Below are 24,464 nucleotides of genomic sequence, written 5' to 3'. Positions count from 1 at the left end.
TCAACCATTAGATCAAATATCCAATGGTTTAAAACACTTCTTACCCTTCTTACATTTTAGACACTTTTTACCATATCCCTACCCTATATATATATATATATATATATATATATATATATATAAAACTCTTTGATCTCTGAACTATAAAAAACCAATCTGCTAATGTTAAATTTTAAAGACAACCTGTTTGATATGATTATTTATTAGTTTACGATGGTCAAAGGCAAATAAAAAATGGCCGAAATCATCACCATGACATTATTTGAGCAACACTATCAATTCTTTAACTTTATTATTATGGATATGATTATTTAAATTAGTTTCTCTGGATCAAAACCAACCCAATCGAGGGTTTCCAATACCCGATTTAACTCTATAATTTATCAATCTTGCATCAAAAACAACCTGGTCAAGGGTTTCCGATTGCCAACTAGATTTTGTTTTCCAATATAAAAAAAATCAATCTGGTTGTCATCAAAGAATTGCACGGGTTGAAGATTGGTCATCGAAGTCTTGAAGGTTGTCAAAATCTTGAAGTTCGTTGAAGTCTTTAAGGTCGTTGAAGCCTGTTTGCTCAATGGATAATTGGAATGAAACGTCTTGCAGGTTTTTAGGGTTTAAAATATTTTTTCCTAATACAAATAATATTTATATTTATATAAGCTTTAAAAAAATAAGAAATAAGGAAAAAAAAAAACGGTAACCTGATGACCTGCTAATTACACATTATTAGAACATTAATATAAAGTTTAGTTATTTTAGATAGACAAATAAAGTTTGGATGACTTAATTAGAACAACCAACAAACTTGGTTACATTTGTGTGACATTTTCCCATTTTAAATGTATAATCTTAAAAGAAGAGAGTTCATGGGATTTAAATGTATAATCTTTCAAAAATGGAGAAAATAGGGGTGTTCATCGAATCGAATATCGAATTTTTGAATTATTCGAATCGAATTGTTCGAATAATTTTTATTTTTCCTTGAATTCGTATTCGTATTCGATTCGAATTCGATTAAAACGTACCGAATTCGATTCGAATTAGTATTCGAATAAAAAACCCAATTCGTATTCGATTAAAAATTCGAATTCGAATCGACTTCGAATAAATTCGATTTAATCAGATTCTTTAAAAACATGTAAAAAACTTTCAAAATGAAACATAAATTTTAAAGCAGCCATAAAATACGATATCACAATAAAAAGTTCCAAATAAAGTACCACAAGTCTAAAATTCAAAACGAGAAGTCGGGAATAACCACTACACATTACAAGTTAATATTTTTACGCTTAGAAATCTATTGATAGATTTGTTACTTAGGTATTAGTTATGGGCCATGTAGTGGGTTTGGTAATGAGTAATTTTAATACTTGGAAAAAAATTGAAAATAAGTTATAGTATAGCCTAATAAAAGTTATATATGTATTATATAAAAAAATAATAAATAAAAATGTATAATTTTTATTCGAATTTCGAATCGAATTTGAAATTATAAATTCATATTCAGTTCGTATTCGATTCGTATTCAATTTACTTGACTCGAATTGAATCGAATTCGAATTCTTATAATCGAAACGAATTCTTGATAATCGAATCGAATTTAAACGAATTTCGAATTTTTTCGAATTCGAAACGAATTCTGCACACCCCTAGGAGAAAATGCGTTGACCGGGATTGAACCTGGGTAGTTTCATTTGCCTAATCATGCTACAACATAATTAGAAACCACTCCACTACATAGCCTTTTGATGCTAAGATATGTTTTGCCTAAGGCTATGAGGTGTGGTCGGAGCTTTATGGGGCTTTATCAAGTCCACCTAGGATCCACCTTACCTATGGAGTCCCTTTTTAATTTACATGGTGTGGATGGAGCCCCTATTAAACAAAATTAAAAAAAAAAACATTTGATTGGTTGAAAACTAATGGGCCTCACCTGAATTATTCAAATTGGGCGTTACCACTAGTTACCACCATGGAGCCCAAGCCATGGCGCCCCCCTCTTCAATTGGAGGGTGTGGTGATGGAGCCCATATGGGCGCTATACATGGTGAGGTGACAGTGATGAAGCCCCACACCCTCCAGCCTAATCATGTTGTAACATAAAAACCTAGTGATGCCATTGGCCGCCCATCTCAGCCAATAAAAAACGGAAACTGTTCCCCCTCAATCTGAATGTAAATATAGGAATTAGGAAAAGAACCGAGACGTTGAAAGGATTGATAAAGTTTTATTTATCTTTGTGTAGAACATTATATCCATTTATTTAATGACCTCTAAGTGTTATCAGGCTTTTGATTTGATCCATTTATCTTTGTGTAGAACAATTGAAAAAAATCAAGGAAAGCTCTTTTTTATGGATTAGAAATATATCGAAGTGTTATCAGGCTTTTGATTTGATCACAGCCAGGGATTTCCCTGTAAGGGATTTTTCTAGGGAGGTCAGGATTTCGAATCAAGGGGAATTTAGCCATTACCCTCCACAGGACTAGGAGTTTAGCCATTAAAATATAATAAAAAGAATTAGATTGAAGTTTAGAGAGTTGAATTAGAAAAGGTGGTGTGGTTTTAACATTGGAGATGTAATTTGTAACAATTTTCATTGAGGTTTTCACTTGTTAGTTTTTGCTACTTGTTTCTATATTTTATATAGATTTCTACAGTTAAGAAAAAAACTTAATACGAAGCTATATTTTTTTTTTCAAACAACAATTGTACGGGCCAAAGGACTCACTACCTCACAGGGCGAGACAAGCTCTTAAACGCTGTCCAAGCCCAACTCCATACTGAAATCCCAATATATACACAACAGGAATCGAACCTGAGACTTCCCCAGAGAAGAAGCCTTACGAAAAACTCCCCTGACCAACTGAGCTATACCATGTCGGCTAATACTAAGCTACATGATGCTCCTCATTATGATTTTTTTTCATTTTATTTTTTTTAAGAAACATGTATTTGCTTTTAATATCTTACAAACTTGTAACATGTATGATTTTTAGTTCTAATCATTTCTTGATTTCAACATACACCATAATGCAACTTTTACAAACCTATGGCATCATAGCCTAGTGGTATCTTGGTGGTGGGATAAGGCTTATGACCACTAGGTCATGGGTTCGATTCCCACAAAGGGGGTTTTTTCCAGATTTATTGGGTTTCCTCCTGAATTGGTGTGTAGGCATTATTGCCTAGTGGAGATGAATATGATCGGGTGGTTCTACTGGTGACACGATGATACTCCAGTAGTCTGTCAGTGATCCAAATTTGCCGTTCAAAAAAAAATGAAACTTTTACAAGGTCAAACACTCAAACATCCAAATACCCATATCACTAGAACATTCTACACCTACTTTCTCAACATTTTAGCCACAAAGCCATTACAAAAAAGCCTGCACTGCACACCATCCAACACAACACAAAACAAACTCCATGGATTCTTCCACTTCCACTTCACCCATGATCAAAACCCACACTTAACTCCACCCCAAAACCCTTCTATATCAACCCATGGCTACACAACAAACCCACAAAGACCTATTCTCCTCTTATCTCGGCATAAGTTTCACAATCTTCTTACACCTCTTACCCAAACACTCCCTTTCCTTGATCCCATCTCTACAAACCCACAACAAATCACTCACAAAAAAGCTACTACAAGCTGAACAACAGCTTGATCAGCTCTACTCAAGAAGAAAAGAGGATTCAAAGGCGAATGCAAGGGTTGTTGAGATTTTTGCCAGCCATCGTCACTCGTGGCAGCAGGAGGAGAAGCGTCTGCTCCGGCAGATTGATGATAATCTTGAAGAGATTGCTGATTTGAGAGCTAAGGTTGAAGATCTTGAAGTTAGGGTTGATGAGTTGAAAAGGGAAGTGAGTGAGAGAGACGAGTTGCTGAATTTTATAACTAATAGGGTGGATGATGATGATGGTATTAGTGATAATTATAAGGTTAAGTGTAATGGTGTTGTGGGGGATTATTATATGGAGAGGGGTTTTCATAATGTGGATGATTTGGGGTCAGTTTATGATGGGGGTTATAAGTTTGGTCCTTCCGAGTTTTCGGGTTCGGGGGTTTCGAAGTTCTTGGCAGAAAGATCCAATCTTTGGCAGGTTTGTTTAATCTTGATTGAAGTTTATATGTATGTTCTTCATTATGTTTGTTTCCTGTACAAGATTGTTATACTAGTTTGTGTTAATTACCTCTTAATGAGGCTCAAAACGGTCCAGACCTCTTACTGGTTCAGCATTTAATGGTTCAGACTGTTTGTTTCACGAGCAGATGTCTGAATGGTTCAGACATTTGCTTCTGAATGGTTAAGACCTCTAATCTGAATGATCAGACATTTGGCTCTAAACGGTTAAGCATTATACAGGCTCTTAATGATTCAGACCTCTTACTAGTTCAGCACTTAACCATTCAGATGTTGTCAAACAGCCCCTTAATTGATAGGGATTTAGTATGTTTAGTGATATAAGTATACCTTCTTGAGAGATAGTAAGATATCAATCTATCATATCGCCTTTACTTAAGTCTTTATCAAGCATAGGGTGGCATTTTGGCTCTACATAAGTATTGAACTAGACGTTTTAGATAATTGTGCGACGAGACGATGAATAGCCCTTTTTTAGTTTAGTGGTGGTGGATGGTTACAATCAATTGTAGTTTGTGCCCTATGGATGAAAGTTGGACCACTTCATCAATGGCAACCAGTGTTCATGAAAGTTGAAACCCTCCATTGTTGACTTTTTTATGGTCCATACTTAATTTATGATCCAGTTGTGTTGATTTTTCTTTTAGACCATGTGTAGTGGTTTAGTGAATAATGCCCCCACCCTTGGGCGTTTACTGCCATGTGTCAGTCCAGCCAGCAAGGGGGCATTATGTAGTGGAATAATGCCCAATAATGCCCCAACCAATCATTACACAATCATTGTTTTTTTTAATTTAAAAACTAATAATATTTCATTAAATAAAAAAATTACAATACTAAAAATAAAATAAAATAAAAACGATCATACTTAAAAAAATACATTAATTTTCGTCTTCGCTTTCGTCATTCTCGTCATCTTCGTCTTCCTCAGCTGGGATATACCGAGTCGACCACGTTGGTCTCGTTCAATATAATCTCTTGTTTTAATTTCACGTTCGGGCCAGCTACAATGCTTCATATATCGCACCGCTAGTTGACAAGCACTCGTAACCGCCTCTTGCTGGACCTCCTCATTGGTGGATTCACCTTCATCCGTTAAAAACTCTCTACAGTAATAATCGGCGATGGACGAGGAACTAGGGGAATCCAACTTTTTATAAAAATGGTTTAATATTTGAGATTGTATAGGTTTTTGTTTGTAAAAAATGTGATTTGTAGTGTGTATATATATAAAGGTGAGAAAGGAAAAAAAAATAGTAAAAACTATCCGTTGCTTTTGACCGTTATTGGTTGGTTTCAAATTGTTCAAGCGTGGTTTCAAACACGCCAAATCGAAAAAATTGAGCAAAAACGCCCAGGGGGCGGGTCTTCGGCGTTTTCGGGCGTGGTTGGCCGAAAAAAAGGCCCAAATTTCTACCGCTACGGGTGGTCTTACTGTCCTTCTGGCGGTTTGAGCGGGCAGATTGTTTAAATACTCTGTTAGTTGTAAGGTATCTTAATTTGGAGTTATTTCGTGCGGAGACAAGTTGTGCAGAAATGTGTTAAAGGCAAGATAAATTTTAATACACTAAAAGCCAAAGGCTTTGTGCTTTTGTATGGCTACATTGTTTAAAATGGTGAATTTTGACTTTGGAAGTCAAACCTAGTATGTTGTGAAGATTTCACATACGCCAAAGAACTTATTAAGATAATCTTGAATAATTCTCTACAACTTAGAAAGTTGGATGATGTGTTTGTGAACTTATCGTTGACCAAAAGGGTTGACTTTCTGAACTCTTAATCTTCTGCAGGGTGTACAATACGATCCCGTTGAACCAGTTCATGATTTAAAGCATTATGTAACGAGGTACTCTCGTTTGATACATGTGTTTCTGAAGCATGCATCTTTCAAAATATTAAAGGTTTTATTCATTTATTTTTTATTTTTATTAGGAGAGAGTCCCCTTGGAAGGTGGATGGTGATTCATCGGGCGTTTCTGCAAAGTTAAAACTCCTTGAACAAGAGCTTCAGAATTTGGAAAAAATCGGTGCAAATGATTTGTCAAAAGTTCCAACGTTAATGAAAAAGCAGGCAAAAAGATATCAAGCTCTTGCTGGAAAAATTGATGATCTTTGCGGAAGAATGGTACCGACTTAACTTTCTTGCTAAATGCTACTCACACGCACACCATAGTAATTTTTCACGAAACCGTTGACTATCATAAATCTGCCGAGTTGACCTACTAGATCCGATTTTGGCCGATGTTGACCGCATTTGATCGATTCCGAGTAATTAGTCGGAGTTGAAGAAAGTCGCCCCGGCAGCCTACCTTGTAGCGACTACTCGGGGAGTACTCGGCCATGATAATAAGTAAAATGCCATTTTCGTCCATGAGGTTTGGCCAATTTTGCTACTTTCGTCTAAAGGTTTGTTTTTCGCATCTGGATCCAAAAGGTTTGAAATTTTGCCATTTTCATTCGGCTCATTAACTCCATCCATATTTCTCCGTTAAGTCAGGGGTATCTCCGTCTTTTTTGTTAACTTAAATGGCAATTCGGTCTTTTTTCACTTGATATACAAGCATTTAGCATAGTGTACAAGTATTCAAAAGACCGAATTGCCCTTTAAGTTAACAAAAAGACGAAAATACCCTCACTTAACGGAGAAAAATGAACGGAGTTAACGAGCCAGATGAAAATGGCAAGATTTCAAACCTTTTGGATCCTGATGCGGAAAAACAAACCTTTGAACGCAAGTAACAAAACTGGTCAAACCTCAGGGACGAAAATGGCATTCTACTCTAAAATAAAAATAGCTAAAAATAAAACAAGCAAACGGGTTAAAAGTTCGCCCAGAGTCATTGCATACAACCTCCTAATTTCTTTTTATTAGAAAAGAAAGGTTATAAATAAAATAAGGAAAAATTACATGTTTTGTCCTTTATCTTTACACCACTTTTCAGACGGTGTCCTTTTTAACGAATGTTGACAAGCGGTGTCCTTTACTAGGTATTTTGTTGCAAGTTTAGTCCTTTACACCCAACCCAGTTAAAAAACCCTGTTAATTGTTGGGTGTAAAGGACTAAACTTGCAACAAAATACCTAGGTAAAGGACTAAACTTGCAACAAAATACCTAGTAAAGGACACCGCCTGTCAACAATTAACAAGGTTTTTTAACTGGGTTGGGTGTAAAGGACTAAACTTGCAACAAAATACCTAGTAAAGGACACCGCCTGTCAACATTCGTTAAAAAGGACACCGCCTGAAAAGTGGTATAAAGATAAAGGACAAAACTTGTAATTTTTCCATAAAATAATACAACTTTTGTAATCATATTTGAAGACACAAAAGCTGAATATTTGGATGTACACATTCTGTGCTACAAATATTTGAAGCATGCATGTACAAATGTACAATTGGTGATGAGAATTTATACTGTTTCTAAGGTACAATTATCGGTTTAATATGTCAGCAGGAGAACGATCCATGCGAACCAAACGTGGGTTTGGAGTACAGAACTCAGAGACAAACCGAGTTCTTACTGGAAGCATTGCGGCTTCAGCAACGAGCATCAGAAACAGGGCAGAAATTGGCGGCATTACAAACGGAAACAGGGGTGGGATGCGATTATGGGAATGATCTGGTGGAAGCGCGTGCACGGTTAACCACTAGACTCTCGTTGAATTCCATACGAAACAATTTCAGGGATATTCAACGGAATCTGGAGATATGGTTAGCGAGAATCATTGGAGACGTTGAAGGGATCTTGGCAAGAGACGGTGCTTCGTGTGTAAACCAGTATTTTATATCTCCAAGGTATCCTTTTGTTCAACAGGAAAGATTATAAGTTTATTTTTTCTTATTTGACTAATTTAAACCAATTGATTCTGTACATGCTCTTTTCGCCTAATCGCTGATGTGTTAAAAAATACAGATTGTTGACCCGTCAACTCGTTTAACCCGTTTATGACTTGATACGACTCATTACTCACGACCCACGAATACGTTTGACTCATTTCTCTTACACGATTGTAAGTGTTTGGGTTTAAACTAATGAATTTGACACGAATAAAACAATTCTAAGTGTTTGGATTTAAATTTATGATTTTGACATGAATAGATACGTGGTGTTTTGCTCATAAATTCAACCCGCCACCCTACGACTCACTTCATACAAGTAGAGATGCACAAATCGGGTTTTTTTTTTAGAACCTGGAACCAGGTCCGTGTTTGTTCAACAAAGTCAAGAACTGCGTAGGGTAGGACCGGTTCCGGGCACGTTCAGGTTTTGACCGGTTTTTTTGGGTTTTGGTTGGTTTGGTTCGGGTCCGGGTTTTGACCGGGTAGAGGTGGAACCAGGTCCGGTGGTTCCGGGTCAGTCCCTTTTTCTACACCCAGGTCTGGAACTGGTATGTACCCGCACGTCATATAGGGTAGGAACCGGTTCTGGGTCGGGTCCGATACCAGGTTTTTTGTGCATCTCTACATACAGGTCACCCTCCTCATGAACGCAACATATTTGCCATTTTCCATATGATAGACATCAGGGGCGCAGCTTTGTAGGGACCCGCGCGGGGGACCCCTCAAACTTTTCGCTCAGTAGTGTCCGGTATGTAGTTTTCGTATAGAATTTATTAGGTATATACGTTTTCGACCCCCCGGTCGGAAATCTCAAGCTTTGCCACTGATAAACATGTCCTATTTACAAGAATGTCCGATAATAAAAGAACCGATATGAAAACCACACAATGGACACATAACAAACACAAAGCATGGCTAAATTCCAACAGTTTCATTTCCAATTTCATATACCATTCCATAACTGGACCTAGTACACTTTAGGAGTCACATTATATAGAAGTCACCAACAACTTAAACATAAAACATTCATAATGATTAATGCATATTAGCTTTAAAGTCAAGTCTTGCATCAACTCAAGCAGCCGCAGCGTCGGCTTCAAGCAATTGTTTCGCCTTGGTGATGTAGTCGTTCATCGCTTCCTCCTTCGATTTCGCTGCCAAAAGTAAAAAGAAACCACATTAGTAAATCAAATATTACCACTTGACATTTTTGAACAGTGACTGTTGTTAAGTAGCAAAACAATACCTTCAACGGCCTTCCACGCATCCCATTTAGCCCTTTCTTTCATGCTGAACATGCCCGGACGGTCTGCAAATCCAAGACAATGAAAGACATTAGAACGCGATATAATCACAAACAAACAAACATACTTAACCAGGTAGATGATGCATACCGGTGTTCACCGGTCCAACTGTGGCTTGCTTGAACAAGCCATAGAGTATGAGCAAGTCAGCATCAGAGGGCTTTTTAGTCAGACTCTTGACTTTCTCAGCATGCTCTTCAAAGTCCTCCTGCAGGTTAAAAGCACCAAAATTATTAGTTATTAAAACAAGATAAGTAAGTAGATCATGTTGTTAGCATAATAAGTTATTGGGCTCCTAATGTTTCAGGCCCTTTTAATTAGATCAGCTACATAAAGTTTTCCTATTTATTGGCTTGCTTTTCTTTGTTGATGTAACTTATTATTCTTTTACAGGGGTGTTCAAAAAGCCCGCGGATCGTGACTCGTTCGAAAAGAGCTTGTGAGCTGGCTCGAACTATTTTATTTTTAAATGTATTAAGATTAAAAATGTCTAGGAGAGGGGGTGTTAAAGTGTTAACATTTCAAGATTAATTAACTAAATAACATATTAAAATATTAGATAAAAATAAAAATAATGCACATAATATTTTTAAGAGTAAATTACGATTTTGGCCCATGTGGTTATATCACTTTTACACTTTTAGCCTAAAAAGGAATCTTTTAACATCTGAGTCTCCAACGTCTTTTTTTCTAACCCTTTGGCCCTCAAAAGTAAATGGGAGGGGTTAGGGCCAAAAGGGTTGGAAAAAAAGACGTTGGGGACTCAGATGTTAAAAGATTCTTTTTGGGCTAAAAGAGTATAAGTGATATAACCACAGGGGCCAAAATCATAATTTACTCTATTTTTTTTTAATATGCCTTTATGTTTTTAAAATATATTAGAAAAAGTAAAAATAATACATAAGTTTATGTTATTTTTTATTTATGTTTTTGTTTTTATTTTATCAATACTTGTAAAAGAAAAGGTAAAAATGCTCGAGTTGGCTCGAACATTTTATGAGCCGAGCTTAAATTTTCCAGGTTCATAAAATAAACAAGCTAAAATAAACGAGCTGAGCCAAGCTGGCTCATTTAAGTTCGAGCTCGAGCCCAACCTGGATCGGCTTAGCTCGATTACATCCTATCTTTTCTTTTCTTTAATAATAAACCCTAGCCGTATTCTTGGTAAATCACCGATCACCATTTAGCGAATTATGTTGATCCTTTTAAGAACCAGATTCATTGATCTATACATTTCAAACATCAATTACAACGGAATCTCTGATGTTTAAAACCACCTGATCCCCAAAACGACATCGTTTCACAATACCAAAATTCATATATAAGGTGATTTAATTCTATGATGAACAAGATCAGATCTGTGATGAATATCTAACAATTGATCAAACGAAAACTATATGCACAATAGATAGATAAAAAGAATTCAATTCAATTGATTTAACAGATCAGAGAAGAAAACACGATACCTTCAATCCCATTTCGTGACGAAAGTATTGAGTGAGTAGTGACGGTGGCGATGTATTCGTGACGGGTGATGAGTTCTTGTTGCAACATTTATAGCCAGAAAAAAGGATGTTGATTGTTTGTTTCGGCGGAGAGATCAAGAAAAATGCCCTCAACTTTTATAAACTTTACAATTCTAACCCTTGGGATATTGAAATAACCGAACTCACCATATGACACTCAATTCGCACCCCTTGATTTTAACTAATTAACAGTCATAACTCAAGGGTTAGAATGATTGAACCCCTTATCCGCACCCCTAACAGATAATTTATGGGTCCACCATTGGTTAAAACTTTTAATAAGTTAAGCTTGAGTAGCTCAATTCACTTACTTACACATTTTTAATAAGTTAAGCTTGAGTATAGCTCAATTCACTTACTTACCCATACTACTTTGGCACGATAAATAGTTTAACTAGACTTGGTTTTGTTAGGGTGGTTTTGATTGTACAAATAAAATAAGCTGAAGCTTGAGGCTCCATAACTTAGCACACCCTCCCAGTTTTCTTGATTATATACTATGAGTTAGGTTAACGTACAAGAGCCCTTATCCTACATTATGTACGCGATCATCTCAGCCGTCAGATCTTCATCCCATATTGAAATCGCATGTTGGTTTTTTGTAACAATTTCGCATGTTGGTTTTTTTAACATGCGATTTCATCAAAATTACCACATGCGAAATTGTTACAAAAAACCAACATGCGATTTCATCAAAATTATCACATGCGATTTCATTCATGCTATTTTATAACATGCGATTTCACATTGCGTACATAGCGTACGTTATACCAATTTATACAATACACTTTTTTCTTTATACTATTTGTGTATTTTATTTTTCGATTATTTGAAAATGGTTTATGTAATTCTTAGTTTTGTTTGTATAATGGTTATGCAATTCTTAGTCTTGTTAACGTATGAGAAAGTGTTTGGATAAGGACTTCCTCCCTTTTATCTTTTTTTCTTTTTTTTTTCTTTTTTCTGTTTTCACAAATTGGATACGAATAAAAGATTTATTATTAACATCATGCAATTTTCAGGATTTAACAAAGAGAATACTGAATCAATATACTTAGAAAAGTTTTCTTTTTCACTAAAATTTGGTCCAACTCCAACATATATTATAGTATGTCTTTTAAATATCTGTATAAAAAATATGTGTCATCATATTCACACGTGTTAGGATTCTATGCCAAAAAATCTTTCTTTTTTACTAAAGGGACCCGACTTTAAAACTGGCCCGGAACAAGAAAAGAAAAGGTTGAACCGACTATGATTAACATCTCAAACTAAATAATTTATAAGTGGTTTTAGATATTGGCTTCAAGTCTATTTGATACTACCACTGCATATTTACATAACGTAAAGTATAAGTTAGATATTGGCTTCAAGTCTATTTGATACTACCACTGCATATTCACAAGGGTTGCATTCGGTCAAATGCTGTAAACTTCAGGGTGAATTAAGATTGAAATAAGCATATTCTGACTTATAATTGCGTGCATGTGGCGCAACACATATGGTTGGTTGCCATCCCGCCATATAAGGATAAAAAGGCTTTTAAGCATCTTATGCCATATCTACTATACTACAATTATTATGTCAACTACTTTAAGCCGGAGGGTATGGTATAAAGCCTTTATGGGTTTTACCATGCCATTTCAGATCCACCTAGACGCCATGTCATACGGGGAGCTTTAAAGTCCCTCCCTTTAAGTTGTATGCAATGGTTTAAAGCCCTCTATTAAACAAAATAAAAAAAGATATTATTGGTTGAAAAGAGGTGGGCCCCACCTGCACACCCCTTTTTTGCTTGTCAACGTGCTGGCAGAAGGGCCATGGCACCCCCCTTTAATTGCGGCGGTGTGGAGGATGACGCCCGAGGCGCTATAGTAGCTAAGGTGGCGAGGTGACGTTAAGCCACACCCCTAGGCTTATTATCTACCAATCTACACCTTCTCCAAAAAAACAAAAACTCTATACTTATTGCACTGACATAGGGGGGCTTTAGAACACTCCCTAAGACTGTGGGGTAAGGGGCGGGTGTTGGGGCGTGGGTTGGCTGAAAACGCCCAAGCCACCACCCCAGGTGGGCTTGGGTTTGGGCGTGGCCCAAGGGGCGGGAGTTTAAAGCCAGGCGTGGGGCGGGCTAGCGATCCTATGTGGCCGGCTCCTATTCGCTTGTTGGCCAGGTCAAAGCGGGGGGCATTTAAATTTCAAATTCTAACCGGTTGGCCAAGCCAAGCGGTTCACCCACCCAACATCGCTATTTTAATAAACTGCCAAGCCACGCGGGCTAGCCACGCCCCGCCATACCCCACGGACACGTCACTCACCGACGGGGGGCTCGAACTTCACGTGTCAACTCATGCCCCCAACCCCCACCCCACCATACCCCACGGTCTAAGACAATCGAGAAGTTAACCTTCTTTAAAAATCTCTATACTATATCAGGCAGGGGCTTTAGAACACTCCTTGGAGGCAGGAGATGGTTGGGTTGATTTGTTAGTGGATTTTGTTTGACTATGTTTGTCACATCATACCAAATAAAACCATAAAATTCCTCATAAGAGTGGAATCGGTACTCAAGGGTAGTACCCTTGGCTCAAGCAACCAGTACCCTCGTTATGTCAATTTTCTTTTAAGAGTAAAATACATGGATAGTCCCTGTGGTTTGGTAAAATTTCACCCTTAGTCCTCAACTTTTGAAAATTACACTCTTGCTCCCTGTGGTTTGACAGTTTGTTACGCGGATAGTCCCTGGAGTGGAAGGGGGTTAGTTTTCTCAGTTAAGTTGGTGTGAAATGACTATAATACCCTTAATATAAAATTAAATAAACTAATTAAGTATTAAATATATAGAACCTATATGTATATACACACACTTATCGAACCATATATATCTTTCTACTCTCTCTCTCTCTCTCTGTCACACTAAAAACCACCACCACAGTCACCTCCCCTGCCGCCATCACCCTTCCCCACCACCGCCATCCCCTTCCACCACCACACCGCCACCTCCAAAACCCTAACCCGCCTCCACCATCCATCCCCAAATCAACCACCCCTATCCACCGCCATCCCCTTCAACCACCCCTATCCACCGCCATCCCCAAATCAACCACCCCTATCCACCGCCATCCCCTTCCACCACCACGCCTCCGCCTCCAAAACCCATACCCGCCACCACCGCCACCCCCTTCAACCACCCATCCCCAAATCAACCACCCCTATCCACCTCACCCTATCACCTTCACCAACCCCACCACCGATCGTACAAACAATCTGAAACAGATTTCAAGATGAAGCTCCCAGCACCTGCAAATTTCAGATTTTGTTCAATTTTATACAGGTTCTATGAAACTACGATTGGGGGTTATGGAGGTGCACGATTTGGGGGGGAGGGCGGTTGCTCTGTAATTTGCAGAATGCACACCGATGGAAGTCTGATTTGCAGGTTCAGGATGATTTGCACACCGATGGATGGCTGGGTGGAGTTGAACGTGATGCGCAGGGTGACAGATCTGGATGTTTTACGGGAATTACGGTGATGACAGTGGATGGTGATGTTTAACCGGTGGTCGTTGGATGTGGGTCATTGGTGGGTTTCAATGGTTTTTGAGTTTTAAATCAGTGGCGGACCCAGGAATTTTTCCATGGGGGTGCGAAACTTTTTTAAAAATTTTAGGCCCCTAGGTATATAAGTAAAAAAAATGGTTCGAATCGGGTCGGGTTGGGTCATGTAAAACAAACGAACATCAAACTAAATTTATATAATCATTAAAAACATGTCAAACCTTGTTACAAACATAATTAAAACGTCGACGTCCTACGTGTTTTCATTTTTTGAAATCTACCCAAAGCATCATCTAAAACTAATTTCTTAAGCAATTCTTTTTCTATATAACATAAGTTCATCGCTCCATAGTATAATGTTTCAATTTTAATTTTAATTTTCAAATATTCAAGCCCTAGAAATCATAACGTAAGTTGTAATCACCATAAAAATATATAAACAACATAATCACCCTAAAAATCATCTAAGCAACCATAAACAACGTCAAAACACCCAAAATTTCAAACTTATTTAACAACTTTATTACCCTTTTTTCTCCTATAATATCAACCAAAATCATCAAAATAACAAAGAAACTTACCCGTGTTCGGATTCCGGTTAGATTTGGTGTCAAACGACGGTGGTATGGTGGCTGATTACTGTGGTCGCCGGCTGCTGGACTGTTGTCGCTGGGTGATGTTGTTCGTTGGCAGTGTAGGGACGCAAGAGAGAGAGAGAGAGAGAGAGGGGAAGAGAATATCTAAAGGTTTTGGGCTTTAATTATTTTATTATAGTTTGAAATATTGTTGGGTTTAGTTAATGGGCTAAGACTTAGTGGGCTAGCTAGTTAGGAATTATAAGTGGGTAAAGATATGGGTATTTGGGTTTAGTTAGTTAGGTATTAAAAGTTATATAATTTAGGTAGTATTTTTTTTTTTAAATAAGAGTTTACTTAAAAAAAATTAAAATATAAATTGATAACACTTTTTACCTAAGGGGTGCGGATGAAAAATTTCAAGGGTGTGGTCGAAAAATTCCAAGGGGTGCGGACGAAAAATTCCAAGGGGTGCGGACGGGATTTTCGACGGAACTTAGCACTAAATTTTTTTTCCTCGGGGGTGCGCCCGCCCACCTTGGGTTGGGCTTGGGTCCGCCCATGTTTTAAATTGGTGGTGATACATCAAAGTGAGTGACGCCGGAGTGGTGGTTCAGTAGAGGTGGTGGTTGGGAGAAGATTCAGGTGGTGGAGCGTTGTGAAAGAGAAGATGGTTGCAAGAAGATGAAGAAGAATGTTCTGGTGGTTCAGTAAGTGTGTGTATATACAAATATGTTTTATATATTTAATACTTGATTAGTTTATTTAATTTTATATTAAGGGTATTATAGTCATCTCACACCAATTTAACTGAGAAAACTAAACCCCATCCACTCTAAGGACTATCCGTGTAACAAACTATCAAACCACAGGGAGCAAGGGTGTAATTTTCAAAAGTTGGGGACTAAGGGTGAAATTTCACCAAACCACAGGGACTATCCGTGCATTTTACTCTTCTTTTAAAGTACCCATTAGCTATAAAACATTGGCGACGTCTACCCATGCCATAATTTTTTTTAATTTAATAAAGTCAAACTCACCAACTAATAAAAACCACCAACAAATCCCAAGTTCATCTTTGACCTCAAACAACTCAAATGGTTCACTCCCTTAAGGCCGACCTAACCCGCCTCGCCTACCCGGGAGGGGCTTACCCACTAGTGCCCCGTAGGTATATGAACATTTAACCAACATATTAAGTAACGAAAATAAAAACAGAGCTATCTTTGTAAGTAGAAAGTACTAGTTTAGATGATGAAAAAAAAAAAAAACAAATATAATGGTTAAAATTAACACAAATATGAAATTGCTCCAAATCCTTGTAAAAGTTTTAGGATACTAAAATTGGTTAATGATGGGCTAATCCTTGGAACTCTTTTTTCATAGTACTTTAGTCCTAAACTTTTGCTAACTTTACCCCCAAGTTATATGTTAAAAATCTATAATTCTATTTATTTGAATATGAACAAATTTAAGTGGTTAAACTCTAGGACAAAAGCTAAACACTAAATCAATACAAAAAAAAATAGTTTAATAATTAGAATTTTAAATGAATAACGTCTAAAAAAATGTTATAAAACTCTACCAACTATAAGGAAGTTGTCCTTGTATGAAAAACGAAAATTACTTGTAAAAAGCTCTAAAGTAATAATGAATTAATGTATATAACTTGCTAAAAAGTTTCATTGCTTATAGATAAGTCTTCAATATTTTAGAGCCCAAAACTTAGCATATGTGACCCAACTAACTAATTTATTGGTGTTTTTTGCCATCTGTTTCCAACTATTTAAAATCTCAGTCATTGAAAGCTTCATTTATTATATTGTTTACAACCAGAATCACTTCAGTATCTTAATTATGCAAACAAACATATCCAAACAAAAGAACAATATCATTTATAGAATATAGTCATCACTTGTGTACTCACAAGATTAATTAAGAACTTACGATTTCCTAAGACAATTGCTGCAAACTTGTAGCAAGTTCATCGCAGCACACACTTAAACGCCTTCGATTCATGTCAAAAAGCAGCTTCATACATACATTCTGTCAGTTTATTCATGACAATGTCAGCTTCTGTGCACAAAGAAGAAAAAGATGGTTGAATGGTAGCTATGTTTGATGCAGGCAGCTCTTCCAGTAATTCTTTAATCTCTAACAGCTTTGAAATGATGCTTGAAGGCTTTTCTTTCCTTTTCTCAATCTGCATGCTCAAATAATTCCAACAGCTATCGATATACCAATCGGCAATGATAAGTTCATCATCAAGTTTTACCTCAACAATTTCCAAGTTAAGTGTAAGAGACTTGACACTGTGAAGATGTTGAAGCAGACGTAAAACTTGATGAGCATCTTTTGGACTGGATACACAAATATCCGCCTTCTCCAAAGAAAGGAAACCGTCTGTAGAAAGCTGCAAACAATAATGACCTTTGTAGGTCAAGAATACAAGGTCAGGTGCTGAAAGAAGATATTGATGATTGGTTGGAGATTCGTGCGCTTGCAAAAAGGAACTTATGCTAAGATTCTTGAGTTGAGGTGCAACAATGTTGAAAACCGTTATGCTCCCATGAACATATTCAACTGTAAGATTAGAGAGTAGAGGAAGACAATATTTAAACCAATGCACTTATCAATATTTTCAATTTAAATTCAGTTTCAAATTATACGATTAACTAGATTAACTCGAAATTTAATTCGTTTCGAGTTTAAATTTAAATTGAAAAAAGTTTCATTGTATTTGGATTATACTTCAACACTTTTAGAGCCCAAAGTTGCCTCAGATCAGACACGAACCAAATTTTTTTAATGAAATAATCGAAATTCATTGTGAAATAAATCTCTTATAATCTGTGTTTTCAGAAACCTATTGTTTGGACTCGTAACCAAACATATAACCGATCTGGTTGTGTGTATTTGAACCGTCTTCATTTGAACGGCCAGGTACCGGTTAGAACCATGAACCAGACCATATTTCAAGCTCTTTTTCTGTTTCTCTTTCAAGCTCTTTTAAGGTGAACCGGGTCATATTTCACACTCAATATTTTCATGAGTTTCTTGTCTGAATAATTTTTGACCCATCTTCGTCACGACAGAAATACATGATGTGTTTTATGTTGATATGCGAAGTAAAAGTAACATAAGTTTTAGATCATGTTTCAAAAATTAAAGAAAAACCAATAAAAAACATGACACTAATTAGTGATTTCAAAAATAAAGTTGCTTGAACAGAATCTCACTTAGGGTGAAGGGGGTGCTCACCTAATAGGTGAGTCCCCTCTCTTACGCCAAATCAATCCTCGTGTGCCACGTCAACTCCCCTCTTAAACTCCCCTAACACCCTAAATTGATGGCGGCACTCCCCTCTTAGGTGAATTGGTTTTTTTTTTTTAAAAAAAAAAAAAAGAAAAAAAAGAAAAGCATTGATTGGTCCCCTCTCCCTCTCTCCTCTCTCTCTCCTCCCCCTCTCTTCGGTGCCTCCACCCCCATTTGCTTCCCCGATTTCATCCCCCGCCTTAATGGCGGTACCCCCCTAATCGGCAAAATCCCTCCCCGCTTGAAGTCCCCGAAGACGCCCCGAACCCCCTTAAAAAGAACAATATAAACAAGAACTCAAAAAGTAAAAACATAACCAAACGAATGAAAAACCAACACAACAAGAGTTTACAAACATATCCGAACAAAAAAACACAATATCACGACAAGAGTTTACTTGTTGATTAGAGTCATCACTAGTGAGTACAAGGTAACTCAAGAACTTGCACTTTGCTAAGAAGACGGCTGCAACGTGGTAGCAAGTTCATGAAAGCGCATATTTAAACGCCTTTGATTCTCATCACAGCCCATCTTTATACATTCTGTTATTTTATTCATGACAACGGCGGCTTCGGCACACAAAGTAGAGAAAGATGGTTGAATGGTAGCCTGATTTGATGCAGGCAGCTCTGCCAGTAAGCTTTTAATATCTTGCAACTTTACAATGATGTCAGAAGTCTTTTCTTTGGCTTTCTTAATCTGCACACTCGTATAATCCCAACACATATCGTTAAACTTATAGATATGTTCACGCATCTTTGTCATTTTGGCCTCTATTCTAGCTTTCTCCTGCTCTAACAGCTCCCATAACTCTGAAACATATTCTTGTGCAAACTTGGTGTTTTTAATAGCTATAATCACCTGCGGTGTTTCCATGACATTATAAGATTTAATGAAACCATCATAATATTCGCAATTTTACAAAATTTAATGCGTAGCTAAATTTATATCATATAGAAATTAGGGCTGTAAACGAACCGAACGTTCAGCGAACAGTTCGTGAACCGTTCGGCGGGAAGTTCGTTTATGTTCGTTCGATAAGCTTAACGAACGAACACGGACAAAAAATTTCGTTCGATAAGCTTAACGAACGAACACGAACAAAGGTCTCGTTCGTTCGTGAACGTTCGATAATATGTTCGTTCGTGTTCGTTCGATAAGCTTAACGAACGAACACGGACAAAAAATTTCGTTCGATAAGCTTAACGAACAAACACGAACAAAGGTCTCGTTCGTTCGACTACGTTCGTGAACGTTCGATAATATGTTCGTTCGTGTTCGTTCGTTTATGTCCGTTCGTTTAGGTTTTTTATGTTTATTTTTTTTTAAATTTATAATGTTTTATTAATTTTTTACTTTCCCCATATGTATTATTTCCCTCTCTCTTGCCCTCTCCCTCTTTTGATATCACGCTCCTTCATTCAGCTTATCTCCAATCGATTGAACCCAATATTATCCATCCCTTCAATCTTTAAATGGTTATATTTAACTACTTTCGCTGTGTACAATGTTTAAGATTAACGGTGCCTTTTTTAATTTTCAAAATTAAAGTTCATTTGTGTTCGTTTGCGTTCATGGTTAGTGTTCATGAACTGTTCGCGAACAACCAAAATTCCTTAACGAACGAACACGAACACAAACTTCTGTTTGTCATGTGTTCGCGAACAGTTCACGAACATCCAAATTTCCTTAACGAACGAACACGAACATAGCCTTGTTTGTGTTCGTTCGGTTCATTTACAGCCCTAAATTAGAAATGTTCTGTAATCAGAACACAAGGATCTAAACATTATGTCAATTGCTTACCATAATATTCTTCATAACATCGAGAAATAAGTATGATGTATGGACCGTATGGAAATTAATAATATAATTCATAATGAAATATGATACCTCACGCGGAACCATTATTAAGTTGGCACCTGTAGAACTATCTAGCAAATAGCTTTTGACTTCCGCAGACATCTTTCCACTATAGTGTGAAAATTCTGTTACAGCATGAATCTTTAAACTCTTTAAGTTAAAAAATGGAGAAGGTTGATAAGACATCAGTTCCACGGATGAAGAAAGAAGCTGCACAAAAAAAAAAAAAAAATAAATAAATAAATAAAAAATCAAAGAACTTATGTATATTTCTTAGACCGAAAATCATTGTAAGATGCATAAGATAAACACTACCAATTACCTCAACAATTTCCAAGTTAAGTGTAAGAGACTTGACATTGTGAAGTAGTTGAAGCAGACGTAGAACTTGACGAGCATCGTGTGGATAAGATACACAAATATCCGCCTTCTCCAAAGAAAGGAAACCGTGTGTCGAAAGTGATAAATTTTCTAATCCTTCATAGAGCAAGAATGCAAGGTCGGGTGCAGAAATCAGATACTGATGGTCTTGCGTAAACACACCTCTTATATTGAGGTTCTTGAGTTGAGGTGCAACAATATTGAAAACATTCACACTACCACCACAAACATCTTCAAGTGTAAGATTAGATAGTAGAGGAAGACAAATACTTAAACCCTTAAATCCCTTCGTATAGCAACTTTTTAAGGTAAGATCCTTCAAGTTTGCACACTTGGAGAAAAAATCAATGCACTTATCAGTATTTTCATCACAACACAAAGTGACACCATCGAGATACAATGTTGTTAACACAGGGAGCTCCCAAGTAGATGTTACATTAAACACATATGAGCAAGAACGTCTCCTTTGGTACGATACGAAACTTTCCTTTGTCAAACTAAGATGTTTAAGAGACCGAGAACTAAAGAGAAAAGGAGGGAATTCAACATTATTCTGAGGCAAGCATGCAACATCCAGTTGTTGGATATTGTGAGAGAATGCATACTTCATGATTTGTTCGACAATCACATCGCTATCCTTTCCATGAAAATTACTAAGCTTGACTGAAGACACTTCTGTTTGAGTATCGCGGCCAGAGAGAACATGTGTAACAAATTCGGAGAACTTGGGTAACCTATAGAAATCGTCCCATGAGAAATTGAGATAAGGCATTGAAGTCCAAATAAACCTCCATCTCGATGACAAAACACTCGTTTGAATAGCATGTTTGATACCAATAAAAGAAAGAATTTTATGGATAAGCTCATCTTGCAAGCTGCTTAGTCTATCGTCGTCCTCTACATTCATTCTCTTTTTACCATGGCTAGAATCCATTCTTTCCCCACTCTACCTTGATTCAAACACGCATTCATATATATGCTAGATCCTTTTCTATAGATTCATCCACACTTTTAGCATTCTTCTTTGTCTGTGTTTGTCATCTTGTTACATTCTCCATTGACTCCAAAAGCTGCAATTTGATAATATGTAACAGCCAAAGCATGAAAAAAAAAACCATCAATACAACACGAGAATAAACATTGACCAAACAAATTTCACCAAAATAAACATATGAAGCGTCTAAATTTAGAGAACACGCAAAAATTCATTCACTTCAAAACCTAACACTTGGGACAAGCGTCTAAACAATAGACTCCTAAATCATGGTGGACCCACACTGAGATCCAATAGTAAAGAGCCATGTGTTTAAAGACTATTTGTTGATCCATCTTTTTTTCAACGGCAAAGAACGGCGTGCCAACCACCGTGACACCGGGCGTTGTGGCCAAGGTCGACTACTCAACCGCCGCCAGCCCCTTGGCTCTCCCAGATGCGCGGAAACCCGACCTCCACCCGCCTAAAGGCACGACAGTGGAATAATCGGTAAAAACTCGCCTCCCATCCAAGACGAAACGACGCCACCCGTATTCGCCATTCACCTGGATGCCGCAGAAAATAATGGGGAGAGTGGGAGTCGAACCTGGGTCACAAGGAACACCAAGTTTTTCCCCAACCACTCAACCACTACCTCATTGGTATTTATTTTGGTGAAATCTTTTTGTTTAAAAAAAATTATAAATATTGTGTCTAATCTCATAGTTTAACTCTTTATTGACCTGTATGCTTCACTATCTTCACATTAAGTCAACATGTATGAAAGACACACAATAAGGTTACTTCTGCGTACCTTAATGGTCCCACACAAAGGAAAAGATTTTTATAAAAGGGTACTAAGTTTGATGGATGCATGGGCGAAGCTTTTAAGGGGCGGGTGGGGTGGCCGATCTTCCGAACTTTTCGTAGTTTTCGTATGGAAATTTTTGGGTATATACGTTTTCGACCCCCTCGACCGCTGTTTTATAGAAAATTTTAGGTCCGGTGACTTTCCGCCACCAGTAGAAAATCTCAAGCTGATGGATGAAAACATTAAACTGATATTTACGCCTAAGAAAACGATTCTTGATTAAAAAAAAAAACATTTACAACCGTGAAACAAATAAAGAAATTGTTACTATGAAAAAAAGACTAGAAGCAATAGGTTTTGACTTACTCCCTCTCCTCCGTAGCAAGTGTTCCAGGCTGAAAACGAGCGATTGGGTGTACGATTTCGTTTGCTATAATGATCGGTGGTCAGATGGAGCAGCGATACGACGGTGCGACGGCGGCAGCGGAGGCGATTGGCAGGAGTGGAGGAGACGATTGAGGCTAGGTCACAATGCGTATGGCGCCAGTTTTCTTTTTCGTTTAGTAATAAAACAATCTCTAGAAAGAAAAGAAAAAAAAAAGTTGTTTTAATTTAATCTTTCTTTTAAGACATAACATTTTTTAATTCAATTATTTAATTTAATCTTTCTTAAGTTTAAAAAAATAGATTTTTTTTTATTTGGACGACTTAGAGTGCGTATTTAGAACTAGGATTGTTTAAATTGCTCGACGCTCGACGCTCGTTCGATGCTCGCTCGGAAAATGCTTGGAATTTGCTCGTTCGATTTAGCTCGATTAAAAAAATGCTCGGTTCGGTTTGTAAATGAACCGAGCACGAGCAAAGGTCCGCTCAGTTTGGTTCGGATCGGTTGGCGCAATTTATGTTTTAATATATATATATATATATATGTGTGTGTGTGTGTGTCATTTTTAATGAAATGACTAGAGACCAACGTTAACAATGTTTGGTTCAAGATCAAAATTGAGTTCACTTAAGTAATTAGAATTGAAATCCAAATGTCCATTTGAGTAATAGAATCAAAATTTCAAATACTAAAATGTGAAGTTGTTGATGCACTTTTTGTGTCTGTTACTAGTCTTATATGTATTGTCGTATTTTGTACGGTCTTTAATCTTTTATCGAGTCTGTATCCGTAGTCGACCAAGTCGGATATCCTCCTATCCACTTGTGTCCGACGTGTTTTGTCTCTCTTTGTATGTACTTATGGTAAAACAATGCATGTCGCATGTAAGGGTATTTATGTCATAATGTAATGCTTCTGTGCCATCTGTTTTTGCATAACTGTTTGCAGAAACAGTTTACAAAATTGCAGGCCTTGACGAAACAGGCATGTTTCGTCAATTTGATGTCGACGAATCAGGCTTATGTGTTTCATTTATGATTCGTCAAGGCAGTCAACGAATCAGATGTGATTCGTTGACTAGTGGGCTTGTTAATGGGCTTAGTTCTGTTTCGTCAGCCCAATTCCTGATTCGTCAAGGACTTTAGCCCATCTGCTATATAAAGGCACAGAATGTTTCACAGAAAGCTCAGAGATGCTAGTTTACCCTTTGTGCTTGTAAGAACTGTGTTTGTATCAGTTGGCATTTCTCATCAAGTTAATCAGACGATTGTGTTTCTTTGGTTAACCGCGTGTTTATCTTGTTCTATGTTTGGTTGGCTAAGTTAAGTGGATTCCGCACACTTAACTTTGTTTGTTATAAACAAGGATTGCGTAGTGAAAATCGATCCTCCGATTTAGGGACCTACAAGTGGTATCAGAGCCTTGGCTCTTATCCTTGTTTAAAATCAAACATAGTCCAGGTTGTTGAACAAGTTGTAGTGTTTTTCATTGGTTTTTGGTTCTTGAAACTTCATATTTTTCTGGATAAGGTTACTATAAAACTGTTGACTTTCTTGGGATTTTGCTAAAATTTTAGTGAAAACCTCACTTGTTTGTGTGCTCTTCATACTCACAAGTTGGTTTTGATTGAAATTTTTAGTTAAAATTTGTGTTTGAAAATTGTCAGTTCATCCTACAGTTCTAGTGTTCTTCATTTTCTCATACTATCTTCAAAGTGTTCTTGTAAAAGGTTGGGTTTTGATCTAAAAGAAAAGGTCTTGTTATTTGAAAAAGTGTTT

The 24,464-nt window shown here is 37.1% G+C and overlaps 3 protein-coding genes across 4 annotated transcripts; 1 reads left to right on the top strand and 2 right to left on the bottom strand.

Annotated features, from left to right (window-relative positions):
• The first annotated feature begins 3,355 nt into the window (after window positions 1–3,355).
• Window positions 3,356–8,084, top strand: LOC110921773. 2 transcript variants are annotated; one of them, XM_022166124.2, is made up of 4 exons: window positions 3,356–4,113; window positions 5,945–6,000; window positions 6,087–6,279; window positions 7,610–8,084. In XM_022166124.2, exons 1-4 carry the CDS (start codon window positions 3,511–3,513, stop codon window positions 7,979–7,981), a joined length of 1,224 nt encoding a protein of 407 aa, XP_022021816.1. In that variant the 5' UTR covers window positions 3,356–3,510; the 3' UTR covers window positions 7,982–8,084. The 2 variants fall into 2 exon arrangements, with proteins under 2 accessions (XP_022021816.1, XP_022021815.1); XM_022166123.2 differs by having other exon boundaries at window positions 7,607–8,084.
• An 820-nt stretch (window positions 8,085–8,904) lies between these two features.
• On the bottom strand, window positions 8,905–10,907 carry LOC110921515 (acyl-CoA-binding protein). Its single transcript, XM_022165854.2, has 4 exons — window positions 10,766–10,907; window positions 9,390–9,507; window positions 9,242–9,304; window positions 8,905–9,149 (listed from the first exon to the last, which is right to left on the bottom strand). Exons 1-4 carry the CDS (start codon window positions 10,775–10,777, stop codon window positions 9,070–9,072), a joined length of 273 nt encoding a protein of 90 aa, XP_022021546.1. The 5' UTR covers window positions 10,778–10,907; the 3' UTR covers window positions 8,905–9,069.
• Window positions 10,908–18,573: 7,666 nt separating this feature from the next.
• On the bottom strand, window positions 18,574–22,882 carry LOC110922223 (putative F-box/LRR-repeat protein At3g18150). The gene is made up of 4 exons (XM_022166529.2): window positions 22,668–22,882; window positions 20,459–21,587; window positions 20,167–20,346; window positions 18,574–19,134 (listed from the first exon to the last, which is right to left on the bottom strand). Exons 2-4 carry the CDS (start codon window positions 21,449–21,451, stop codon window positions 18,727–18,729), a joined length of 1,581 nt encoding a protein of 526 aa, XP_022022221.1. The 5' UTR covers window positions 21,452–21,587; window positions 22,668–22,882; the 3' UTR covers window positions 18,574–18,726.
• Window positions 22,883–24,464: the final 1,582 nt, after the last annotated feature.

Source organism: Helianthus annuus, chromosome 17 (genome assembly GCF_002127325.2).
Source record: "Helianthus annuus cultivar XRQ/B chromosome 17, HanXRQr2.0-SUNRISE, whole genome shotgun sequence".
Classification (NCBI taxonomy): Eukaryota; Viridiplantae; Streptophyta; class Magnoliopsida; order Asterales; family Asteraceae; genus Helianthus; species Helianthus annuus.
Note: the sequence above shows the minus strand (reverse complement) of the source record. Positions and strands in the feature narration are given on the sequence as shown.

Bases quoted from the DNA above. Each gene is read 5' to 3' on its own strand.
- LOC110922223 (XM_022166529.2), bottom strand. From the start codon at position 21,451: ATGGATTCTAGCCATGGTAAAAAGAGAATGAATGTAGAGGACGACGAT. The intron at 20,347-20,458 runs GTAATTGGTAGT...TTTTTTGTGCAG, and splicing joins TTAACTTGGAAATTGTTGAG to CTTCTTTCTTCATCCGTGGA. The intron at 19,135-20,166 runs GTATCATATTTC...GAAACACCGCAG, and splicing joins TAATAATGGTTCCGCGTGAG to GTGATTATAGCTATTAAAAA.
- LOC110921515 (XM_022165854.2), bottom strand. The intron at 9,305-9,389 runs GTATGCATCATC...TTGGATTTGCAG, and splicing joins AGTTGGACCGGTGAACACCG to ACCGTCCGGGCATGTTCAGC. The intron at 9,150-9,241 runs GTATTGTTTTGC...TACTTTTGGCAG, and splicing joins TGCGTGGAAGGCCGTTGAAG to CGAAATCGAAGGAGGAAGCG.
- LOC110921773 (XM_022166123.2), top strand. From the start codon at position 3,511: ATGGCTACACAACAAACCCACAAAGACCTATTCTCCTCTTATCTCGGC. The intron at 6,001-6,086 runs GTACTCTCGTTT...TATTTTTATTAG, and splicing joins TTAAAGCATTATGTAACGAG to GAGAGAGTCCCCTTGGAAGG. The intron at 6,280-7,606 runs GTACCGACTTAA...TTAATATGTCAG, and splicing joins ATGATCTTTGCGGAAGAATG to CAGGAGAACGATCCATGCGA.